The sequence below is a fragment of the Seriola dumerili genome, unplaced genomic scaffold (genome assembly GCF_002260705.1).
Source record: "Seriola dumerili isolate Sdu_G_001 unplaced genomic scaffold, Sdu_1.0 BDQW01000191.1, whole genome shotgun sequence".
In the NCBI taxonomy this organism is placed as follows: Eukaryota; Metazoa; Chordata; class Actinopteri; order Carangiformes; family Carangidae; genus Seriola; species Seriola dumerili.
Window position 1 is genome coordinate 1,273,182 of NW_019174446.1, and position 25,127 is coordinate 1,298,308.

At 41.4% G+C, this 25,127-nt stretch overlaps 1 protein-coding gene across 1 annotated transcript in view; it reads right to left on the reverse strand.

Moving 5' to 3' along the window:
* Positions 1-1,188: 1,188 nt before the first annotated feature.
* cep192 (centrosomal protein 192) overlaps positions 1,189-25,127 on the reverse strand; it is a 29,988-nt gene continuing 6,049 nt past the window's right edge. Inside the window, exons 10-52 of the mRNA XM_022753525.1 lie at positions 24,364-24,514; positions 23,990-24,201; positions 23,315-23,437; positions 22,429-22,584; positions 21,918-22,203; positions 21,649-21,801; positions 21,462-21,526; positions 21,061-21,285; positions 20,595-20,736; positions 20,421-20,509; positions 20,036-20,326; positions 18,462-19,311; positions 18,200-18,317; positions 17,736-17,892; positions 16,931-17,624; positions 16,561-16,752; positions 16,042-16,190; positions 15,620-15,850; positions 15,319-15,444; positions 14,605-14,745; positions 14,342-14,402; positions 14,057-14,196; positions 13,590-13,682; positions 13,071-13,189; positions 12,414-12,611; positions 11,877-11,967; positions 11,385-11,564; positions 10,912-11,172; positions 10,584-10,705; positions 9,381-9,490; positions 8,937-9,099; positions 8,457-8,547; positions 8,254-8,332; positions 7,918-8,041; positions 7,583-7,688; positions 7,233-7,479; positions 6,970-7,046; positions 6,590-6,685; positions 5,972-6,091; positions 4,697-4,809; positions 4,024-4,150; positions 3,222-3,280; positions 1,189-1,900 (exon numbers count right to left, since the gene is read on the reverse strand). Of these exons, the coding sequence (XP_022609246.1) occupies positions 1,768-1,900; positions 3,222-3,280; positions 4,024-4,150; positions 4,697-4,809; positions 5,972-6,091; positions 6,590-6,685; positions 6,970-7,046; positions 7,233-7,479; positions 7,583-7,688; positions 7,918-8,041; positions 8,254-8,332; positions 8,457-8,547; positions 8,937-9,099; positions 9,381-9,490; positions 10,584-10,705; positions 10,912-11,172; positions 11,385-11,564; positions 11,877-11,967; positions 12,414-12,611; positions 13,071-13,189; positions 13,590-13,682; positions 14,057-14,196; positions 14,342-14,402; positions 14,605-14,745; positions 15,319-15,444; positions 15,620-15,850; positions 16,042-16,190; positions 16,561-16,752; positions 16,931-17,624; positions 17,736-17,892; positions 18,200-18,317; positions 18,462-19,311; positions 20,036-20,326; positions 20,421-20,509; positions 20,595-20,736; positions 21,061-21,285; positions 21,462-21,526; positions 21,649-21,801; positions 21,918-22,203; positions 22,429-22,584; positions 23,315-23,437; positions 23,990-24,201; positions 24,364-24,514 (7,461 nt within the window). The 3' untranslated portion in view covers positions 1,189-1,767. The remainder of the gene's footprint in view (positions 1,901-3,221; positions 3,281-4,023; positions 4,151-4,696; positions 4,810-5,971; positions 6,092-6,589; positions 6,686-6,969; positions 7,047-7,232; positions 7,480-7,582; positions 7,689-7,917; positions 8,042-8,253; positions 8,333-8,456; positions 8,548-8,936; positions 9,100-9,380; positions 9,491-10,583; positions 10,706-10,911; positions 11,173-11,384; positions 11,565-11,876; positions 11,968-12,413; positions 12,612-13,070; positions 13,190-13,589; positions 13,683-14,056; positions 14,197-14,341; positions 14,403-14,604; positions 14,746-15,318; positions 15,445-15,619; positions 15,851-16,041; positions 16,191-16,560; positions 16,753-16,930; positions 17,625-17,735; positions 17,893-18,199; positions 18,318-18,461; positions 19,312-20,035; positions 20,327-20,420; positions 20,510-20,594; positions 20,737-21,060; positions 21,286-21,461; positions 21,527-21,648; positions 21,802-21,917; positions 22,204-22,428; positions 22,585-23,314; positions 23,438-23,989; positions 24,202-24,363; positions 24,515-25,127) is intronic.

A 25,127-nucleotide genomic window follows, 5' to 3' on the forward strand; every position in this document is an offset into this window, starting at 1 on the left:
GCTCCAAAGCAGCTTTGTGAAACACACCGATCCTTGTTCAGTTTGATTTGTTCAGGACAGGTATATCCACAAGACCTGCCTTTGAGCCACCTTTATAAAACACATGTTTTCATTGGACCACCCTGTATGAATAAGGTTGAATTAATGAAAAAAAATATGTATATAATATAGATTATAGATATGCAGATTCTCTATAGTGGACCTAATTAGATTAGTGTTTGCATTGACTGTATCCCCATTCTGAGCTAGGAAGGGAAACAGGAAGGGAAATGAATGTTTTTTTTTTTACTTAAACCCTCAAAAAACTTTCAGGGACCTTGAAGGAGGCAAAGCTATTTATCACAAACTTTATTTAAAATGTGTACATAGAACAATATATTATATAATAAACTATATGAAGCATGTGCAAATTGTAAATGAAAGTATGTTAGGATAGCTGTCAGTTCATGTTGAGTGCAGCCTGTGAAAACATACAGCCTTCATATTAAAACTTACTTTATACAAGCATGAAAATATTGTTCGACGCTAGTGTTTTTCATTGTGTTGTCACAATGTGTGGCATCTAACAGGTTAACAACACATCTCCGATGAAGTTTTCCCATGTCATTCCAGTTACAAAAAAATGATTATGGATGTGAATCCAACACCCCCAAGCAATTTTGGTGATTTGCCCCAGAGCCAAAAGAGGAAATGTGGAGCTAATTTTCTGTGACTTGAACTGTAATTAACACTGTTTTACCATGGTAACCATACTAAGCAGGCCTGGCAAGCTACCGAACACAAACCCCACCAGAGGAAACTCTTAAAGCATGTAATAACAATCATTAACCATCCTAATGTGCTCTGAGCTTCCCTGATCATGACTACATCAAGTACATCTGGACTGTTTGAACCAGTCTTGGAGGTTGCTGGGAAGTCGACACATGGTGCTGACAAAGGCCACTGTCCAGGTGGGTTCTGCATGATGAGGAGCCATTTCCATAGAAACCACACAAGCAGAGAAAATAAGGAAAATCTTAGGAAATGTAGAAAGACCTAACTTTGAAAATCAAAACTCTTAAAAAACAGAATCCTCAAATCTCCTGTGGTCTTGTTACGGTTAATTAAAGAAATTACTTAATTTGCCCAGGCCACTTTTTTTTTTTTTTTTTTTTTTTTTTTTTTTACAGATTTCTACTATCTAAAATGGAAAAAACAGCAAGACAAAATGGCTTTTCCCTGCAGTCATGTTACCAAACAAGAGACAAAGGCATCCCTGAGTGACCAGCTCCAAGTAATCCCTAACATATCCCAGCTGGTACTGCTACTGTCTGACAGAGGCTGTGGTGACAACAATGCTGCCTTGTTAACGACCTAGGGATAAGGCAAATACCAGATCCAGAGTCAAGTGACAAAAATCATTAATTCGCTGTAATGCCAGATTGGTGCAGACTAATTGTGAGCCAGTAAGGCCAAATATTCAGCTTCAGGCATAAACATTTTTCATGGGCCAACTGAAAACACCTGTCTTATCCAGAAGCAGATGGGGCTGTTGTTGGCAGTAGATCCTCAGTCATCTTCAGTTCATCAGCTACAGTCTACATCTCCAAATATGATGAAAAGGAATGACTTAACTCCATGGTTGCTTTTAATTGATCCTTATCAATGTGGAGTTTTTCCTTTTCCTGTTACTCCCCTCTGTGCCATGATGAATAGCACAGAGAAGAGCATCCACCCAAAGCCAGCCAGTCAGCATGAGGAGGTGGCGTAGGACGGTAGATGGTGAATTCAAGGCAATGCCTCACCGATCAGCTGAATTACAAGATTTCCACTTGTTTCTGACTGGATGAGCAGCAAGCCAGCGTGTCTGCCTGCAGTACTGGGCTTGAACTGGACGGGTAGCTTCAGATAGTGCTGCGATCTAATGGGTGAGGAAGAAGTTAAACAGATAAATTGACAAAAGACATTTATTTCAATTTGAAATGTTAAGAGCAAATCAAATACTCAGGATTGAACTATATGAATCATGACAAACTAGGCTGCGGCGAAAATAATAATCTTAAAACACTGTATGGGAAAAAGAAATCATCCATGTGCACACACAATTTTACAGCATAACAAACAGACAATAAATGGGACAGTGTGTGTGCATTGTGTTTAGTGTAGATGTGGACATGAGAGTGCATGATACGAGCCTCAGCATGCTGGGGTCACCACAAGGCTACAATGAACCCACACACTGCACACCACACATCTACTGTAGGACTGGGTCAGGTTCAGCAACATTGGAGACAAAAATGTCACGACATACATCTGAGAGGGCTTCATTTTTGTAGAGGAAGTAAATCAGTTCCAATATGTATTTTTTCCTATACAACTCTTAGTGTATGTCGTTTTTCTGATTAAAAAAACAACAACACAAAAACACATGTTCTGCCCACTCTGAGCAGAGTCCCTCACCAACAGAGCACAGCACAGCACAGCACAGCTAGTACCTGTGGTCTGGCAACCCCTCCCAAAGGCCTTAGCAAGGCAAAACATCAGCACTCCTCGGGCCTCAAGTGTGCACCGTATATAGAAACATCATCCACCAGGTCCCAACATCTCACAGGACCTCCCATAGTGAGCAATGGGAAAATGTTACACAGACTAAGTTACATCAGAGCATGTTTTGACTAAACATTAATACATATTACTTAGTTCCAGTTAGGGCTGCACAATTAATCAAAATACAATCCAAATCACAATATGGCCATGTGCAACATCCAAATCACAGGAGCTGCAATTTTTTGATAAAGGTAAAATGTGTCACATTGTTGTGCACTGTTAGCACCATAAGCGTTGTGGTGCTACAGAGACACCCCGGCCTTCAAATTATGTTCTCCAGACGTAAAGGAACGTGTTTGTTTGGTACAAGACAAACAAAAAAAATCACATCATCGTCATCATTTAAAAAAAAATTTCAGTGAAAATGAAAATGCAAAAACGACCATTCCAACTGAAATCGCATATTGCAATATCTGCCAAAAATAACTGCAATATGATTTTTTTGCATATCGTGCAGCCCTAGTTCCAGTGTAGAACCTTCTCTAACAATAGAAAACAAAAAAGTGGAGCACAGTAAGAAGAAACCACAGAGCTATGCAGTCATTATAAAGATTACTGAGAGGTGTGCCCCCTGGCTACTATCAAAAGGTGCAGAATAGAGAGTTTCTGTCAGGCATAATGACCTCTGGACTCACCTCAGGGAATATTTGGAATGCTTGATGTGGAAGGGCTCCTTACAGTTTACAAATTTCAGCTGCAAGTCAATTAGAGAAGCCAGACATCAAATATCAAATCCATGCACAGCACAGTCACAGTTGTTAGGGGTTATTATTACATTTCTCGTTCAGCACAAATAAAAGACAATCATGCAAATTTCTATTAACAATATGGAATAACAGTGTATACAATGTGAGCTATAGGTGAGTGACAAATTAAAGGAGAAACAAACATAAAGTGTCTTCAGGTGTTGGGCCAGCAACATGCCAAAAGAACAGCTTCAGTGCTCCTTGACATTGACTCTACAAGTTTCTGGTTCTTCCAAAACATATTCCCTCATTTGCTGTTTTGATGATGGTGGTGGAGAACGCTGTTTAACACATCAGCCCAAAATCTTCCATAGGTGTTCAATTGGGTTGAGATCTAGTGACTGTGAAGCCCACAGCATATGATTCACATCATTTTCACACTCAAATCATTCAGTGACCCCTTGTGCCCTGTGGATGGGGTCCTTGTCATCCTGTTTCTCCACTCAGTTTTCAGGTTTTTCCTTTAATTTGTCACCGGTCCGCACCATCTGCACTGTTAAAATCTCATCTACGGAAGCAGCTCAAATTAACAAAAAGACTTCCTTTTCTTTTATAGAGCTCCTTGCTTTAGTTCTGACAGCTCATCTTCTCTGGAATAGATAATGCTGCTAATAGATATGTCTGTATATACTGTATTTCACTCTCCTTCAGGTTCCTTCCTGTGTCTTGATAGGAATAAGGCATGCCTCACCTCATGCGTGTTGGACGAGTTGTTGCGGATGCTGACCTTCAGAGAGCTGGACTCCCCCACCCGTGTGGCTGGGAAGGTGTACAGATCCTGAGGAGAATAGACACCCCTCCGCAGGGCCTCCTCCTGGCTGAGAATGATAAATTGTGCCAGTTTAAACAGGAAGCGTGATAATTACATCAGAAGATGAGATATCTACTCTAGAACAAAACATATAGAACATTAAACTCAAGTTTTTTTAATGAGCTAAAATAGTGGCAATTTTGAAAACCAATACCTGAATGATCTTTATACATAGAGTACTGGAGCGAGAATTCAATCTCATAAGGATGACTGGAGATAATTCAATAAGCCACAAATTCTATAACCATCCATTTATTTTATGCATTACGAGTGCATCTAATTCTTATTTCTTTTTATTGTCTTTTAAGGGCATTTTTATGTCCCACACTATCGAGAGATGACAGGAAAAAGAAAGGAGATTAAATCGCAGCAACATCTCAGACTGGATGTTGCGGTGCCTTAAATTCCAAACTGAGCTTCCTTTACAAAAGATAAATGACATACTCTTTGGTCAGTCCAGTTATTCTGATATCTCATACACTGGCTTCTAATTTTTCCTACAGATCCTGGTGAGGGTCATGTGCATGTTTAGTTTTAGCTCAGGAGGTCTTACCTGGATTTGCCAGCTGAGGCTTCAGCTCTCCTTCTGGTCTTGACACTGGGCTCTGTTTTCACCAGAGAGTGGTCTCCTTCCTGTCGTCCCTCCACTGGTCCAGACTTTATTCCCTTTAGATACACGGATCAAAACTTTAGGATCTTAGCTAGTAAGCTCCTAATGTGCAAAGAAACATGGCTGCCATCTTCATACTATTTAAGAACCAATGGTTAGTAAAATACAATGGAGAAGAAATACCCTCTGCCTGACTTTATTATTGATGCTGACAATCATTTCTAATTAAAACTCAGGTTCATATTTTAAATAACATAATATGAAATGGATCACACATATTCAGTTCAACACCAGACTGAGGGGTATGACGCCAAATCCAAGTTTTCCAAACTGGAGTCACAGATTAGCATTTAACACTGATGAATAATTTAGCACTCCACCGTAACACTGCATCTAAGAAATACAACAACAATAACAAAAACACTACCATCATAGCCACTTAACCTACTTAAGTGGAGGCATCTATCTGACACCCACTTGCTGTGTATGTATGCTCTTAAGTTAACTGGGTCTGTCAAAACACTTCACATTAAAGCGGCAGACATGCGAAGCCCGCAGGCCCATCTCAGCAGGGTGGCTTTTCTTCCCATCCCACAACCCACTTTTCTCATTTGTTAATTCTGTCACTAACACTACAAGCCCATAGTTAAGGTACAACCATACATGCAAATTTACTAATAGGTAATGGAGGTACTGACACACTGCATTGCTTTAAAGTGAGCATTTTCCCCTGTGAGCTATGCCCATGTGGCTCAAAGACAAACCAGCTCAGTGAGCTGTTTGAGAGTGAAACAAGTTCATTTGTCAATGTAAATAATTATTTGTTTGTTAAAAATGTCTGATAAAATGGTCAATAAAAGCTAGTATAATGTAGACTTGGAAATTTTTATGCTTTCCTGCTGCCAGAACAATATGAAAAACTGCAGAAGTAAAAGAAATGTACTTCATTAAGGTTTAGACAAAGCACAGTTAAGAGAACAGTTATGATACTGTGACCATTTTAAGAGAACAACAAAACAAATATTATAGTGACTAATTAGCTATTATCAGGTATTATCTGGACAAAATTAAACTTCTATCAGGAAAAAAGTGAACAATGTCTTTTCCAGTGTAACTGCTTCACTACAGAAGCCCAACTTGTGCCTGTACATTTGTTCCAGTATAGTGTGTGAATCCAAGACCAAGTTAATAACACTAATCTACTAAGCGAGTCCTCACAGTGCCACAGAGTTGGAAGCGGATTCTAGTTTTCTGCTGGGGCTCAGACACCGGGTGGCACTCCAAGTCCCAGAACTGTGCATAGTCCCCTCGGTCTCTGGGCAGGAAAGTAATTGGCACCTGAGACATCAAGAAAAACATTGGAAGAATTCTTTTAACTGTATAAAATGCTTCTTATCCTCACACATGTTCTTAGAGGCCAACCTCTAGAAAGACCAAACTTGACAGCAAAACCAATCAAAAAGAACAAAACAAATCACGTTTTGAAATTGCAAATATACACAACCAGAGATTTAAAGGGACAAATATGGAACAGGAGATTGTAAAAACAGTGATTCACAATGAAGCCCAGGTACTGTTTTGCTTACATTCTTTTCTTCGCATTGGTCTCTCGGGTTTGCAGTGCATGTCAAATAAGAAGTGCTGTTCCTCTGAGAGGAAACACTAGTGACAAAATTCTCAGTCCTTTGTCACGGTCAGCATCTCAGTTAAATATCGTGGGTATCATGAGATCGTTCTCCCAGGAACACAAAACGTTTATGGTAAATCCTGTCACGTCCTTTTACAATGACTTGCTCTAAATATAAGTATTGAGTCCAGTTGGACGTGAGTGACTACCTGCATCTTCTCGTGTGCTCCCAGAGTTCCCGAGACCCTGGAGCATCTGAAAGCAGCGTATGTGGCCCGGTAAACATCTCCACTGTTGTCAACCCCCTGAGGAAAGACAAGGGACCACATCTTGACATGAGTCACTGCTATCACACAATGGTCAAAACCACAAGATTAAAATCAACAGAACAAACTTGTTACCAAAGTGAGGCATGAGACAAAAGAAAAGATGTTAGCTACAGTAGAAACTTCAATGAGACAAAAACTAATAAACAGTAAAGCAGTCAAAGCATCTGTTCAATATAGAGGGAGATAAAGAGAGGAAACAGAAAAGCAGCAGTCAGGACAAAAGAGTTGACAGAAAAGAGAGATCATAAATAAAAAGGCACCTTGACGTATGGAGGGGCAAATGAAGACAGGTACCACCTCACTTCCTCTTCCCCATTTTGCACCTCCAGCTGGGCCTCTGAAGTACAGGAGCAACGGAGAGTTTGAGTCTCCCACAGACAGACACAGACACACACACACACACACACACACACACACACACACACAGCTGTGCATACAGACAACAACTACGAAGCCCAACAGTATGGAAAGTATTTCACACTAAAACTTATTGTAGATGTACACTGGTTAGTCACCTCCCTACCTGATGTTTCCCCTGAGGGAGTGGTGGGGAAGATGATGGTCTTGCTGCTGATATCCACCGGGGCCTGAGGTGTCTGTGGGGTCTGTGGGGTCTGTGGGTTCTGCAGGGACAGTGAAGACTTGGTGTTGAGCCTGGCCACAGGCAGCACAGGGGTGGCAGCGAGAGGAGGCAGGGCTGACAGTGTCCTATCCGCTGGGGCAGTGGACACATCCAGAGCCAGGTCCTGACGAATCTGGACCTTAATAAACTGAACCAGTGGTCACATTGCACACGTTTAGCTCATGTTAAGTTCTCACAATCCAAGATAACATTTGCTCAAAAAGTTGCAGTATGTCCTGTGTGTTCCATACCTTCTGTTGACCATCACACTGGACATAAACCTGTCCACTCCATGGCAGCAGGGCAGATTTATTTGCTAGTGAGGGGTTAGGGCTGATCAAAATCTGCAAGTGGCACCTTGGACAAAAAAGATTAAGTAAAAAGAGTAAAATTGATTCATTTAAGTTACATAGATCATGATTTGATCTTCTTCCTGTATTGTTCATCTCGTGAAGCTGTGATGACTAAGCTGCAACAGTTACACACATACACAAAATTAAACTGTCCAAAACATTTAGTGTATGTTTAATGCAAACGTTTACTTTATCGACCACATCTTTTACTGAACAACCAAGTGTATTCTTACTGAGGCTCGATGACTCCATGCTGAGGGGTGATGGTGAGGCAGTGAGCAGGCCAGGACAAATCAAAGCTCAGCTCTCTGGATGTATTGTTCCGGATCTGAATCTGACTGGTGGTGGCTGCACCATCTGAAAAACATCATCATCATCATCATCATCAAAATGTGGGCTGCTAGCTGCATACAATGTTTGATTCCAGTGCAGAGTCACTTAGTTATGGTTTGGAGTTGCTTCACCAACTACACTCAAAATGTGAAGCATTAATGTTATTGCAGAATTCAAAGCTAAGGTGATAAAGGTTCACATCATGATGTGCTTTTCAGAATCTAGATTCCACTCACTGATGGTAGGAGTCGTGAGGACGAGCTGTTCTGGATGGATGGTCCAGGACTCAGACTGCCTGTGTAATGGCTCTGAAGCCTGAGGGAGCAAAAAGACCTTTACATTCAAAACTAATATATATATATTTTATTTATTTATTTATTTTTTGAAACACACTCATGGTGAGAAATAATTAACGTTCACACAAGAGAGCTTCTGGTACCTTTATGGTGGGTTCTGTCACTCTCAGTGCTGGACCTTGAGGACCCTTGACTGGCAGCACATCCAGAGACACACTGCCATTGGCCAAACCACTGGGAATTACATAACAACAACTAACTATACATTGTGTTCAATCACACTTAGCACTATTATTATGAAAGAGCTGCAAAATAAAACAAAAGCAAATAATCCCATATAATGTATTTAATAATGTGTTCACAGTAGAAAAAGTACAAACCCGTAGTCAGACAGCGTTACTTTTTACTTTTCAAATTTGTGTGCTCTAATAAATCCAAGTATTTTTCAAATGAGGCAGATGAATGAAATAAACAGAAATGTATTATGACAAACACTTTGCAACATATTTGAATCCCTGTGTTTGTGTTGAGTGTAAATGTCGAGCTGTAAATTCAGAAGGTTGGGATTTAGATGAGCCAGGTCCAGGTATATTACACTGCGTTGGTAATACTGAGGGCCGTACCTGTCAGTCTCTGAACCGTGTCTAGCACGGGGCGGCCGCAGCTCAGAATGGTCACTCCCATCACAGTCTGTGCTCTTCGTACTTCCCAGCAGCGACACCACCACCTTACTCATGTTGCCATAGAAGATGTGGGCCTCATTGGGCCGCTGGGGCAGGTCGTAGGCTATAGGAGAAGCGAAATCATCAGTCAAACACAGAAATGTTAGGCATGCATCCAACAACCAACATATTTAAGAATAAAAGAAAATTAGCTTTTCAATAAACTCAAACACATTTACTGTCCACCATCCTTATTTTTACCAACTGATGGGTGAGATGGGTACAACAAACAACAAATCACATATTATTTCGATATTATCCTCATAACAGTCCATTTTAACTACATTCTCTGTTTAAAGCAGAGACCAAACAGATCTTTTGCCCAGCATGATAACACTGTCTTACTCTCTGTAACATTTTCTTCTCCCAGGAACTTCTCATTAAAGTCAATGTTTTTCAGCAGGCTGTTCCCAGACAGAGCTTTCCGTGCAGCCTCTGGTTTGCTCTGAAGCAATCTGAAAGAAGAAAACACAAACACACTGAAGAGGGAACAAAAACCGCTTTCTCACAAAAACAGAGGCATCTGCAGTAGGACCTATAAACTTCATCAGAACTTAATTATTCACAATATATGTTTTTTGAAACTATAGCACAGTATACAAATCATATGTAGGTAGCAAATATCACACAGACATTGCTTTGTGTTTAACTGCTATGGAAAGCTGGCAGTAAAGAAAATGACTTTCCTCTTTTGCTTTTTCTCTGATAAATGTCAACATTTCCAGTTCCTCTGTGTCGTTTTTATTGTTAAACCACTTAAAAGACCAGCAATGATTTGTTCAAAGACAACAGTGGACTCTTACACAGTAGTAAAGTTGATTCACGTTGGAGGTCTCATATGAGCACAATGCTAATGATTTAAAGAAAGAAAAACTTACAAACAAAACTTATCAGTGCCAGCTCTATATGTGAATTCAACAGACTTTTAGTCTTGGCTGGTGGCACTTTAAATGATTTCAAGAGACTTAATATGAAGATAATAAGTAGAGTCTGTTCCTTCTTCTCTTTTAATTGGCTGTTGCTGCACAGAAGAGTACTTTCATGCTGCAGCAAAGTGACATTAATACATTCAGTGACAATAAATCGCTTCAGTCTAGAAATTCATTCAACAATGGTAGTAAAACAGGAAATATTCACTGTGAATCAAACTGTTCTTAAAGCCCCTGAAAACTTTGGTTTGAAAGGCTTAAAGTATTCTTCTAAAACATTAACAGTTTATGATTCAATAAGAATTATCAAAATTATTCTTTGGGAAAACATTATCATTACTAAGCATACGACATCACCTTTTTTCAACGGCACTCCACCCACTTCAGTAAGGAGAGCAGACAAAAATACAGCAGCAGAAATCGCTTGTGAAAGAAACTGCTCTGTCATTGGCAGGAGACTGTTCATCTAGCTCAAAAGACACTGGATGAGAGGAAAGGTTTCCAGGGCCTTTAAGGACAGTTCATCTACTACCTAGAACCACTGTCTATACCTGCCAACAATATCACTTCAAAGGAATAAACAAATCAACTTTATTAAGCTCAACTAAAAAGGTCTCACCTTCTGTACTGTTGCCTGGAGACCTCATCTCCACAGAACAGACAGACAGTAGCCAGCAGTGCATTGGCTGACTGACACAGGCTCTGTTCCCTTTGGGTGGACTTCATGAGCACAGTTATCACCTGAAAACAAATGCACACAAAAAAAAAACCCACAACTATTCATATACAAGAAAGCCAAACTGAAGCACAGTCATTATTAACATTTAATTTTCCCCTCTGTCTCCTTATATCTGACTGCATCAGTTACTGTGTCTTGTACATTAAGACATCAGAGAATCTTTTACTGTACAAGAGTGACTTATATCCACTTGTATCCACTCTCCTACCTCCTGTGTCCTCTCCTTCAGCACGAACTGTGACGGGGCGAGGCTGATGACTGAGGGCTCTAACACTGATCGCCTCTGCACATCGGAAAAGGCGATGGCTTTGATGAAGGCCGCTCTGGAGCCGGTGTTCCTCACACACAGACACACTTTGCTGACGTGACCAACAGCAATGTCGGACAGTGTCGCCATATAGCTGTCCGCCTGTTTCCTCTGGTCCTCCAGGATGATGTTGCTGGTCCCACCGTAGCCCGACAGTGGAATCTGAAGATGGGAAATACAGAAAACAAATTAAACTACAGCCATTCATTCATATTCAATGGAAAAATGGACAAAATAGCAAAGAGACGGTAAATAAAACAAGGGGAGAAAAAAGTGTGACAATTTATCAAGAGGATAAGAGAGAGAAATGCAAAGAAACTGATAACTACAGAGAAAGAAAGAGCAGTGAAGGATAAAAATGGTCACATCCTCACAGTGAATTTGACCCCTGGCTGTGAAGGCCGGACTCCAGACTGTTTGATCTCCAACTTGGCCAACATGGAGGCCACCCTGGTGGGAGCAAAGAGCAGGTGGACGGCCACGTCCTCTCGGGGACGGATGGAAAGCTCCCCATGTCGGGTCAGACGCTCCTCTGGACTGAACATACTCTGGAGCTGTGCAACAAACACATTTATTTACTTCACATTTGAACAATCTCAAAGAAGACTGATCAATCATGGTTTTATATCATTCAGTTGAGAAAAGTCAAGATGTAAGGGTCATAACTCTGAACCCCTGAATGCCATATTAATGAATTCATCTTTTCCCTCTTTCAGCTTCATGTACCAGTGTGATCTGTTTGTGCAAAGAAAACTGATTAAATACAGACAAGATGCCAAGGTTTAGTCACCAAAACGACCTTTGAAGTTCATCACAAACATTTGCAGTAGATCCCTGATTTCAAATATGCAAAAATTATAGTCTACCTGAAAACAGTCCTGGTCTTGACCACGAATGAGCAACCGTAGCTGCTGTGTGGCATTGGTAGAGTTGTTCCTTAGAACCAGCTTCTGTTGGCTGAGAAACAATTGCAATGTGAGTACATGAGTTCTGTACCTCTGACAAACTTTGTTTAACTGATGTTCTGAGATTGAGAGTCGTCATCTTAATGTCACAATTTGAGTAGAAGAGCAAGGTCAAAGCTGGATCTAGTTAAACCTTTGAAGTACACATCGCCTCTTTAGGGATTTAGATTTCTTACTGCCGTCTTTACTTTCCCTCCCTTCAATGAGTATAAATAAATTGTGCATTATGTTGAAATAGCTTCTGAGGAATAACATTCCCTGTAGATACCCTCTGTCCCTTCTCATGAATAACATTATACAAACCTTAATAGAATAAGATGGACCATTGGGCCTTGAATTTTTTTTATTGATTACTTTCCAATGAATAACTGATACCTAGAGTGTTTTTTCTGTAACCAAGTAAGAGTGAAATTAATGAAAAACTGAAAAGTTGCTTACACAGCTCGTCCCAGAGTGACTCCTCCCCAAGCTATGAACTGTTTATTGGAGAGAATCGGGGGAATGTCTTTGGCCAGACCAGAGCCTAAGACAGCAGCAGAGGGAACAGCAGGTTTCCCCGAGTCTTCAGGGACAACTTCTCCTTTCAGGGTTACCTCATACTGAGGGCCTGACGGCAACACCAAAATGGTGAGAAGGCTGTAACATAACGACAATGTTAATTCCAATGAGTGAATTTAGATGGCCACTGAACATGTGACCTATTTTGGGATATTCAAGGATTCAATCCAAGACTTTATCCAAATGAAGAACAGATTCAACCTGAAAGCCAGGATACTGAAACTCTTAAGCCATGGTTCCATATGGAAAAACAGTATCAGTTAATGCCAAAAAACACCCCACATTTTCTAGGTGCTGGTCATTCATCCATTTTATCCCCTATTCCAAGTCTAGAAACCTGGTTACCCGTACAGGTGACCAAAATGTCAGGTTCCTCCAGCAGATATCTAGTTGGGTCATCCTGGTTTCTCTAATGCTCTAACCCAGTTGTGGAGTGGATGAAATTGTTACTTCTTCTTTAAAGGACTTAATATGGTTACACCAGAAAACCAAATATATCATCTGAAGTGCATGGAAATGTAATGACTGTCTGTATACCTTTCTCTGCATTTCCTGTTGCCTTGTGCTTTGAAGGACACAATGATCCCTTGCTCCTCTCCTTTTCTCAGGAGCAGTTCATCAGGTGTCACAGAGAAACTGTCCTCAGCGTCACTGCTCTGTACACAGAGGAATGAAAGAGAGAAAATGAGAGGAAACAGAAGTGAAAAAGAGAAGGTAAAAGTAGGAACAGTGGGTTGAATATTGAGAAGGCAACAAGGAGTAAGGGATGGAAAACAGATGGATGAGAGATGCAATGCAGAGAGGGTGGTAGGTGAAGCAAGACAGGGGGGGTCAAAACAGAAAAAGGGGGAATTGAGGAAGAGGCAAGAATAAACACAAGAAACAAAATTAGAAAGAGAATGAACAACAGAGGCAAGTGAAAGAAGACGAGAAGAAAAAACAAGAAAAACAGAATATGAATGAAGCCACACTGTATGTGCCACAGTCTGAGCCCAAAATGTCACAGAGGCTTACCCAAACCCCACATCTAATAAGGAAAGTAAATGTCAGATTTACCTTGAGTTTCAGCTGCACATCAATGTTTCCAGCATTCTTTAATGGCAGCGTCTGTTGACTAGATTTACCCAGTGGAGCAGACAGGCTGACGGTCTAGACAGAATACACACAGAAATTGGTCAACCTGCAAAGACTCTCACTCTTAACACAGAAATCTGAAGTGATTAGCTTCATTGTTAAAGTTGGTCATTTATAATCAGAATGATCACTGTGTGTGATTCTTTATGAGACCAATCATTTCTTTTATCTTTTTTCTTTTAACACAGTCAATCCTCTTTAACTACACCTCATGCTGGTACAATGATTTTTAGTTAAATTAAATTGGCAAATTCAGTACAAGCTGGTTTATCTCTTTGCTAAAAAATTTTCACAAGACTTACAATGTCTTAATGTCTGTCATGTCTTTGTAATGTATTGTGCAGAGCTACACTACCAGTCTAAAAACAGCCATATGGCAGCTTGACTACCTGCAGGTCTTTAGGAGCATGGACCCTTGCAGTTCCAGACCTGGCCCTGATGGGAATACTCCAAATCACATGACTCGGACCAGGAGAGTCCAGTTCAATGTCCACCCGAGCAACGTACTCATCAGCTAGACCAAGCTCCCCTGACAAGCACAACCACATTTTATGATTTCATTTAATCAAGGAAAATCAAAAGGTCTAATAATTCATAGATCATTATAGGTTCAGTGACCTATTAAGTAGTTAACACATCAAGCGTTATTTAAGAATTGAGTCAATGTTGATTACCTGAAAAGCTGTACTTCTGAGGGGCCTTAAAGTGCACCCAGACCATGAAGCTTGCTGGATTCTGAAGGAAAAAAGTAAAATTGATCATGTGAGCAGTGACACCAGTTTAGCTCCTCAGGTGGGATAGAGACTCTGTCTGGAAACTGTTTGACGCATAATATCTTAATGTTACCTCAGCCATCTTCACAGGAAATGTGAAACAAAAAGATGTAGCATGAAATAAATAAATAATGACTACGGTTGCAATGATTTTGGCGACTAACCTCTCCGTAGCTGGCGTGCATCACGTGATTCATCACCGAGGGAGAGGACATTGGGGTCATGTGTCCAGCCTGCTGCGTTGCTTCAGATGTCATGGTACCAGGGTGCTTGGAAAAGTTGAAGCATCGCCACGCTGTTGCGTTCTAAAGGAATAAGACGTAGAATGTGAACCACAGTTTACAGTCATTACAGTTTATTGCCACTTCTGTGTTTTTGCAGCGTTGCACTGACAAACAAAGCAAGAATGAGTTTTAAAAAGCAATTTCATTTGATAGAGATGAAGTATAAAGACCATATTTATGTTGGATTTACAACATATTGCATCAAATTACTTTTTAATAACTTTTAATGTTGACTTAAAAATTGCCATTATAGGAGGAAATCACCCACAAATATTTTGGTCATATTTCATAATGTCAAAACAGTGATAAAACTCAGACTCAGCTTTTGCTCTGTTATTAGGTCAGATGTTCAAACACTGGGATAAACTTAAGCTGTGTTTTATGCCAAAGGTCACAAGGCGTCTTAAACCAAAACCCAGCTGCTTAACTCTCAGATGTTGCACTTAAATGAGTGTTCTAGCCTTTACACTGTGTTGTCTTGAAACTGTGTAGATCCACACAGCTGCCACTGGAGGTCACTGCATCACCTTTGTCGATAGTATGTGTGTGTTAGTAAGTGGTTTTAGAATATGTGGAACTGTAGTGTTGACTCACTGCACTAATGACCAGGCGGATGGGTACTGTGGCATGAGTCCTGTTGAGCAGTTTGAGAGGAAGAGCTTTGGCACTGCCTCCTGGAAGGTCTCCAAAATCCAAATATCCAGATTTGCTTGCTTCAACCTGAGAATCAAAATGAATTAGAGACGCTATCTCAGAGATACAATATGGAACATATTTAATTTAATTCATGGATCATTCAGTAATGCAGGGAACAGGCAGTGACACATCTACATTATCTCAAAAACCCCACCTCTGTACATGAATCTCAGCGTGTTCTCCAACAGGAAGCCCTCACCTCTAGTGCAGGATTCTCTGCTATGGCAACCAGCATCACCCTTTTAGCAAAGATATTAGCCCTGGAAGCCACCTCTGTCTCAGCAGACGCAGGCCAGGAGCAAACAGTGAGGACGCACTGGTAGACACCAGCCTGCGGAGGTATGAACAACACCTTCTGCTCTTCTGTACTCTTCGGCCCAATGATGGTCTTGTTCTTCACTATCAGCCACTGATAAGGCAAGCTATCCACCTGTAGGAATTGGCATTGAAGACAAATTCAGTGTACTGTCACCTGGTTTTATCAATCAGTTTTGAGTCAGTTTTTACTTCACATTTTGACATTTCAGGGTTTTGGACGCAATTTCGATGACACTCTTAGTGTATGTGCTTTGGTACTGCACAGAACTAGTCACCACCAACACCTCTGTGCCCTCTGCTCACCTTCTCTCCATCAATAGCCAGGCTGGTGACAGTGATTGACACTTGCTGCCATCTCTCAGAGGGGTTGAAGAGGCTGAGTGAGGTCTGTGAGGCGATGCCTACACAGCAGGCATGAGGGAACCGCAGCTCCCCTGGTACAACCACTTGGCCTGAGGATGAAAGCAAAATGTGGAACACTGATGCTGCTCCTCCATGCAGAGAAAAAGCTAAGTAATGTTCTTGCTGCAAACGAAGATAATGAGATGCAAAGACTTGAACATTATAATTGATTGCAGTAAGTAGAAATTCAGAGTTAAATTGCTTGTTGCAATTTTCTCCTATGCACAAGAAAATGATTATCTACCTCTTTAACAGACTGTTGCCAACAGATACAATTAGTTAAGGTGTGATGAATAGAAACAAAACAACAACAGTCTGAACTCACTACCGTTTAAAAGTCTTCTCAGTTTTTCTAATATCAAGAATGCACATAATATATTGAAATTGTTAACTTCTTATAAACACCAAGACCATTGCTACCTCTCAGTTCCTCAAGACCACATCCCACCAGAGGCTCCTCATCATATTGCCTGTAGAGTTTCCCCCTCATACCCAGGTCCTGTTGGTTCTGATGGGGTCTGGGGAGGTGATGAGAGCTAGCAGCCCCCGAGATTCCCAGAGGACCAGATGTGGGATGGATGTGTCTCACAGTTAGATCACTGTTGGGTGTGCCTGAAAAAATGACCGGAAGCAGAATCAGTTAAACAAGTGTATTCCATGAGTTTAATCAGTATGCTGGTAAGTTGATGTGTTATTAGTAATATTATTTCTTGATATTTTATATTTTATTATTTTTTCAGACATAGCTCAGCAATTTTATTCAAAAGTGGTTAAAAAAAAGAAGTCATACCTGTAGAGGACACACTGTAGAGACCATTTCCTGTTGTTCCCACGTGATAAGCACTAGGATGTGATGGAGCTTCAGATCCTAAATACTGCTGAGCCAGCTGGGAGTTGTAGAGAGAGCGTCCAGTGAGGAGTGACTGCACATCTCCCTGGTGGGGAAGGTCCATCAGGCCAGCAGCACACTGGGGCTTAAAGCTGGGGATGGGCACGTAGTGAAGTTCCTCTGATGAGTAGGATGGAGGCATGCCAAGGCCACCAGCATACACAGATGATGAGCCTGAGCTAGCAGCTCCCCATTGCTGGGAGCTCTGAGGAGCTGTGGTGCTTCTAGTTTGCTGAATGTTCAGATTGCTACAATAGCCAGAGTCCACTTTAGTCAGCTGCCTCACATTGGATTCAGAGAGGTGCTTGTGGGTCTGGCAACCTGCTGAAAGATCGCCTGTCCTGTCCCCAGGACAGTGGTAGTTACATTCACTCTGACTGCGAGTACAGCTCAGAGCAGAACCACTGCGTGAGGCCTCTGGGCTTTTACACTGCGGTGCTGGTAGTGGGTCCAGACTTTTAGAGTGCTGTGGTTGCACATGGTCCAGGCTTTTAGGAAGGCAAGGAATAATGAGGTTAGACTGTGCATCTGGTTCCACAGGTGGAGTTGGACTGAATCTGATGATGGTGGTGCTCAGTGCCATGGTACAATTGTTCTGTGGAGGGAAAAACAATTAAAGGCAAGGCGAAGTGTTTGTAAGGAACTTGTAGAAAGTTTTAATACTGAAGAAAGAAACACTTTGTAACCCAGATTAGTGCTATGTTACCTTTTGTCTCTCAGGTGTAGGTATGACAGTGCCATCATTCATTGAGATGTATGTGAGCCTGCTGAGACTAGGACTGGAGCAGGTAGACTGAGGAGAGCAGTCAAGACCTGGACGTTTGTCTGCCAGACCTCCACTGGACGAAGAAGGCGACACCATGCTGGGAAGCCAACACAGAGGCAAAGTAATACATTAATAATGACTGACTGACATCTGTCAGTGATAAGCATCTGCTAAACAACATAAATTAAACCAGACTAGACAACCAAGTAATTATTCAAGAATAATGTGGCAGCTCCATTCTTGTCTAGTAATTATTTAATTATTGTGGGTTAATTATTGTGGAATTTATAGGAAGCCAAAAAAGCTAACTGTTTAATGATAATTAAACAGTTATCTTTTTTGGCTTCCTATAAATTCCTATTAATATTTAATACGATCTGTGGAAACCTCATGTGATACAATACCAATCAGCACTGGGAATTGAGGTCTGGCTTGGTGAAGAGTGGGTGAGTGGAGAAGTGGACGGTCTGAAGTTACACTGCGTCTCCTCCACACAGGGCTCTGAAAAACCCTTCGGGAGTTCTGAGAAACAAAGTTAATGTTAACATTCAGGTTCATGATGATGTCTAACAGGGGAAATACCTCCCTTGTGTCTGCTACTGATGTCTAGTTGTGTGAATGACACAAACAGAACAAACAACAGCCATATTTCTGGTTTTTACTCACCAGATGCAGGGTCCAGTGGAGAACGGATGTTCTGGCAAGAGGAGCCAACGTGCTTCTCCACAGAGCTACATGGTAGTGGAGCAGCCACGATATTTCGGGGTGGTGGTTTTTTCTCCGGAGAATAACTGGGTCTGTCCTGCCTCTGCTGGCCTGCAGTCCTCACCCTCTGAGTCGGGGGAGAGTAACCTTTAAGGCAAGGCAGGCATGACTGCCCTTTCCTCGATCCTGGGGAGGTTCTGGGCAAGTCAGGTGAGGCAGCAGAGACGTTATCGGTCTTTTGTGGTGGTTCTTCTAATGAAGACCTAGAATTGTTGGACATTTGTGGGTTTAGTTCTTCTGGTTTGACTCCATTTTCTGTGGGGGTCCTGCCTTTGGAACTAGAAGTCTTGGTGGTATCGCAAGCTGCCATTTTGTCTGCAGGAGCCTTGTGTGTAGAAGATTGGCCTGACCCCACAGACCTTCTGGCAGAGCTAGCAGATGAACGAGGACAAGGAATCAAGCTCCTTTTTGTTTCCCCCTTATTACCTGGTGATGATGCAGATGAGCTAATGTTTAACATTGTCTTTCCTCTCCTGTCTCTCTCCTCAGTTTTTGTACTTATGGGCATCTTTTGAGTCTCACTGTCCACTTGCGGAGATGATCTCCTCTGTTCCTCAGGGGGTCCTGTCTGAGGGTTCCTGATGAGGTTGTCAGCCCAGCTTGTCAGGTCAAAGGTAGTATGTGCCACGGACGCATCACTGACGTTAGATACTTCAGTCTTTTTCAGGTATTTCTCAATGTCAAATGCACTCAGCTCTCCAACACAGGTGCTTCTCTGGAGTGTGTCCAACATGGCACTCTGATCTTGGATCTATGTAGATGCAGAACAGGGATTTTTTTCGTTTTAAATGTTGATTTTTAAGATGAACATGTAAAGAAGTTACATTTTCATTGATTACAAGTAGGGCTGAATGATATACTAGAGAAATTATTTTGGCAGATATTGTCATTGCGATATGAGTTTCAGTTGGAATAGTCAATTTTTTGCTTTTCATTTTCACTGAAAAAATGTAAAAATGATGATGTGATTTTTGTTGGGTCTTGTACTCAACAAGCAGGTTTCCTTACATCTGGAGAGTACTATTTGTAGCACCACAATGCTTCATTTATGGTTGCGATTTTGATATTTTGATAATATTTTGATTTTAAACTGTTCAGCCCTACTGAAAAGTTATTTCATATGGCAGATTCCTACTTCATAATTACAGATAATAATTGAAGTATTTTACTTCAGTCACCACAAAGAGAACATTTCATTGTTAAGTTCAACAGCAGGATTGTATACAAGGAATTAACATATTTTTGAGTTTGTTAGTGATACCTTTTTAATAAAAGCTTGGAAAAGAATCTATTTATTTCACAGAACAGCATGCTGGGATTTGAGCACAAGTTCTATGCTAAAACTATTTGATCACGGTTTGTTACAAAACCAGAAAATTAAGTGCAACTCTTTTGCTGGGCATGGAAATGACTGACTCAAATACATACTGTTAAATATAAGAATAATATTTGAAAAAAAACATTCAAAGCCTCACATGCTCAGTTGAGTGTGGCTCCTCTGTGCTGCAAACATCAGGTCCAACAGGTCCAGCAGACGTGGGTTGATTCCTTGCCTTACTTCTCTTGGAGAGCTCCATGATCATGGCAGCCAGCTGCGACGGGTCAGTGCTGATGGATGCATCGGCAATGGCTGAAGCAATCGTGCTGATACTCAGCATCAGATGACTGCTGTTATTGTCTGAGGCGACGTAGAGTTGGCTGCCTAAGCTTGACTCAGAGCCAGAGCCCTCACTGTGGTCAGGTAGTGCCACATTAACAGTATGGTCCTGAAGAAGTGAAGTAATTTTATGTCAGAAATCCATGAAATTGTGCACGTAATCCTACATAGAGACATTCAAGTACTAACATATAAAAACATACCTGTACCTCCTGTTCACTGCATTCTGGATCAATATCACCTTTTGGTGACATCCTTTCACCTGGCGCCTCTAGAGTTTTGTCTAGGTCCTCTGGAAGGAGATGATCATGATAATAAATAAACAATAAACAACAATGCATACAAGACCAGGTACTGCTGTATTAGCCGCAACACACCTGGGTTTAGTGTTTTGTCTGCTTCACTGAGTTCCGTGGTGTCATTGTGAGGAGATTTGACTCCAGCTGAGAACTCTGAGGGGTGAATGAGGGCAAATGGTTCCCTCTTCTCTGGAGAGGTAATGATGTAACCAAAGGATGGCTAGAGAACAAAAACAAGCTTTTAACACACTTTAAAGTTCCTTCCCAGAGGGTTAAACGGCACAAGTTAATGCAACCTCAACTCTACATTATTAGATTCAACAATAACTTGACTAAAAAAATTTGCTGAAATACGATTTTTCCTCAGCCATACCATGATTATTTCTTCAGTCTCTCTTGCTAAAGAAAAAGACCTTGGTAGCTGCAGCGATCAGACACCAATTATACATCAATGTTGAAACACATCCCATGTACAGCTTCCAACAGACTGAGAGAAAGTACATTTTCTATCTCAGTAACAAACCAAGAAAGAAGTTCCACTGACCCGTTTAACCCCATCCAGATCACCAGTGCTGCCTAAACAGCCCAGGGCTTCAGAGCGTTGTTCGAAGAACTGCCCTAAGGAGAGCCGCAGGTAGCTCTGGTCCCCCTGCTTAAACTCTGAGGAAACCTGGGAATCCCTCATCAGGATGTGGCTGTTGGTGGGGACCTTCCAAGATGAGTCACTCTGGAAGGTGCAGTTGCTGCTGGCCGGTTCAATCTTCTCCTCCTATGTGAAGAGCAACAACAAACCATAAGAGGCTGTGCTTTACAAGTTTGTTAGTGAGTTATCTTGAAAAACACACTACAAATCATTCATTCATATATGTTCATTTGATAAATTAAAAATATAGGCCAGTGCACTTTGGATTGAAGGGAGCAACATAAGCTTATGTATATGTATACCTGCATGAACTGGTGCTCTTTTTCAAACTCCTCTTGATCTTTAACTATCTTTTCCAAAGCAACACCTGTGACGGAGGAAAAAGGGGCCAAAATTCTCAATTCAATAAATGTATTTTGCACAAACAACAAAACACTACAGTACAACAATCTCCTTGTATTACAACAGGGCTCTGGACTTTGTACGTACCGGCATTAACGAAGTCTTCAGTCTGAAAATTGCCACCAGCATTCTCTGACGTCTTCCCATCAACCTCTTTCTCAAAGGAGGAGTAATATGCCAGGTCTGTCACCCACTGCCCCTCTTCATTCTGGTACACCACTCCATGAGTGGCACTGGCAGCTGAAGAGACAAGCAATGCTGTTAACATATTACATCATGCACAAATATTTACAACTTTGAGTAGCTAGTATCAACTAAATCTCAGTATCTAAACATTGAAGAAAAAGACAGCCTACCTTGTTGAAACTCCAGCTCTAGGTTGTCTGGGCAATGGTTCCACACATCATCTGAATCTTCTTGCTCCTGGTGGAAGCTCTGGGAGAAATACTTGGGTTCCAGGGAGGTGGAAAGAGGATTTGTGTCATCCTCGCTGGTGCTGCCTGAGGCATCTGCAGCAGTCACATTACCACAGGGCCCGCCCCTGAAGCCCAAGGAGGATCTTGCACCATCAGGTTCATCTACTCCGCTGTGACCATCATCATCATCCTCATCATCATCATCATCACAGTCTGGGAGCAGCACCTGAGGGAAGGTAGACAAGAAGGTATGCAGAGCTGCATCACCATTACAACTAGTACCAATACATTTGTCTTACTTCTCAAACTCATTTTAAAATGTGTTAATGTTCATGTCATTCAGCCACGACTTCAGAATGGAGCTACACTCAGCATTGATGAGGTCTAGTCAATACCACATGCTGTTGGAGACTCAATCTTACTTTGACCCAGTTCCCTGTTACTCTTATACCTGGGAGAGGTGGAAGCTTCCTTGGGTTCCTTGAAGGTGGGAGACAGCTGGGTTTGTTAAGTCCTGAGGTCTTCTGAGTCCAGCTCCACTCCTCAGGTAGACTGAGTCCAACAGTCGGTCAACAGTGGGCCCAGGCTCTGTGCTTTCCATAGCATCCTGGAATACGGTCAGAACCACATTCATGTCCACATCAATTAAAATGATATGAATATATTGAATTCATTTTTTTTTTTAGAACTGATCCCAATTCTAACTTCTGAATGACAAACACCTAGCTCACCCATTGATTGGTTAGTTTTGCTACAATCTCTTACTTTTGTCCTTAATATTGAAACCAACTACAAAATGTTGACAGACGCCTGTTGCAACAGTGGCTGTTACACACTAAACAGATTTCATTTAAATGCGCTAGAATATTAAACTACATTATAAAAATGAAAACAGACGGGTGACAAATCAAAGGAAAAACTTGAAAAACGAGTGGAGAAACAGGAGGATAATGCCCCAAACCAAACGACACGAGGGGTCACTGAATGGTTTGATGAGTATGAAAATTATGTGAATAATATGCTGTCGCCTTCAGTCACCAGAACTCAACCCAATTAGACGCCCATGGGAGATTTTGGACTAATGAGCTCTCCACCAACCATCATCATCAAAACACCAGGTGAGGGATTATCTTTTGGAAGAATGGTTCATCCCTCCAGTAGAGTTCAGAGACTTCTAGAATCAATGCCAAGGTGCAGTGACGCTGTTCTGGTGGCACGTGGCGGCCAAACACCTAACTAAGACAATTTATGTTGGTTTTGTAAATTGCATAATCTGATTACTATGACTGACCAGTTGGTCAGTTACAGTTACATCACACTCATATGTCTGTACTCACCAGTGCCTCCTGTCGGTCCAGCACCATGCTCCAGTTCACGGGAGAAAGCCTCTGAGTTCCCAATGATGTCCCCAGAGAGAAGGTGGCCTCCCCTGTTCCTACAGGACCCACACGATCACCCATCTGCAAAACGACATATAAAATCAAGCACCAGACCCAAAAAACTCTTAAGGTATAAAAAAAACTATAGAATATAACGATGTGCCATTAAAATCATCACTATAAAGAGTTTGCACAAGCATGGTTAAAAAAAAATGTCAGGTTTTAGTCAAGAAAAATTTATCTTTGTTCCACAGTTTTATAACCAGCAAAGGTGTTTACAATTTAGCCAATACTGCGCACTTAACATAATTATATATTGAAGGAAGCAACACTGTTGCTCACTTGTTGAATGTAGAAATATTTAAAGTTCCCAGCATTAGATCTGAATAGTGTTTTGTGCAACATTGGATGGAACAGAATCATTAGAATCAATTCAAAATGTCCAAATTCTGAACTTTGTGCAGGGAAATTGAATGGAATCAGGAAATCATTGCTCACATCCAGCCCCACATACCTCTGTTCCTTTTAGCTGCTCCACTAAGCAACCTTGCTGCTACATGGAATGCAGCCTTTATCGATATTATTCGTTACACCTGTGTTTGTGAGAGTGCTCGGCGTGAGCCTTACTCTCACCTCAGCATGTCTGGAAACGCCGTTCCTTCCATGTCCTGCCAGATTACTCAGATCACCCTCTTCATCTTCACCAACAGCACTACTACCCACAATCCCGAGCCCACGCAGCACATCATAAGTGGTCTGGACGTTACTCGTTGGAAGAGGGATGGTCGAGACGCCCCCATAATTTCCGCTTTCCTCGCTCCCACTGCTCCCATCTCCTCCATCCCCTGGGGTAACACAATGACACAAAACAAACAGGCGGTAAGTTAATGTTCCCTCTACTTCTAACTATCAAGTTTTATTATGCCTTCATTTTGAAACATCAATGATGCAGAAAAACCAGCCAGAGATCCGAAAAGAAAACAATGACAGTGAAAGAGATATTACACCTGTGACAGGCGGGTTGATGACTTGTCCCTCAGCTGATCGTCTGTGTTCGATGCCAGACGCAGATGGACCACTGCGGCCACTGAAAGACTCATCATCAGAACTGCCTCCCTCTAAACCCGGCCTGAAACTGGGACGATTACTCTCTCCAACCTGTACCAATGTGTTGATAAACAGACACATAAAAACATTAGATGCATAAAGCAAAACTTTGTTGTACAGTACATTTTGGTAAGAATGATAAAGCTACTAGACACTGGATTTACTATATACTGCTAATTATATCAGAGTTTTGTTGTGAACTGCTGTAAATAACTACTTTCAATGGATATGGCTCAAAAAGTCAGTAAATGTCACTAGATGACATAATGTGCTAACTGGCATATTTATTTCATCATTGCATTGCATTTTCATGCTGCCCAGTGTCAGAAGGTTTCAGCCCTTTATCTGTTTGCTTCTCTCCTCTCTGTGCTCACAGATACAATGTTTTAATACAGATGAATTCACAATAAAGCTGTTCTCATGTACATGTTTTTCTGTTTCTGTTGTCAGACAATGGAACAAGTTTTAAATAGTGACTGAAACGTGGCCCATTATGTCTAAATGTTAACCAGCAGTCACGTCCAAGCTGCTGCTAAAAACCTGATTTTATAACTGCAAGTTCTCTGATAAAATCATCATATATGCAAGTTAAAGTCAACTGCTGTGCTGTGATTTCAACTAAATTTACTTGTAAAATGATCACTCAGAGAGAAAGTCAGAAGGT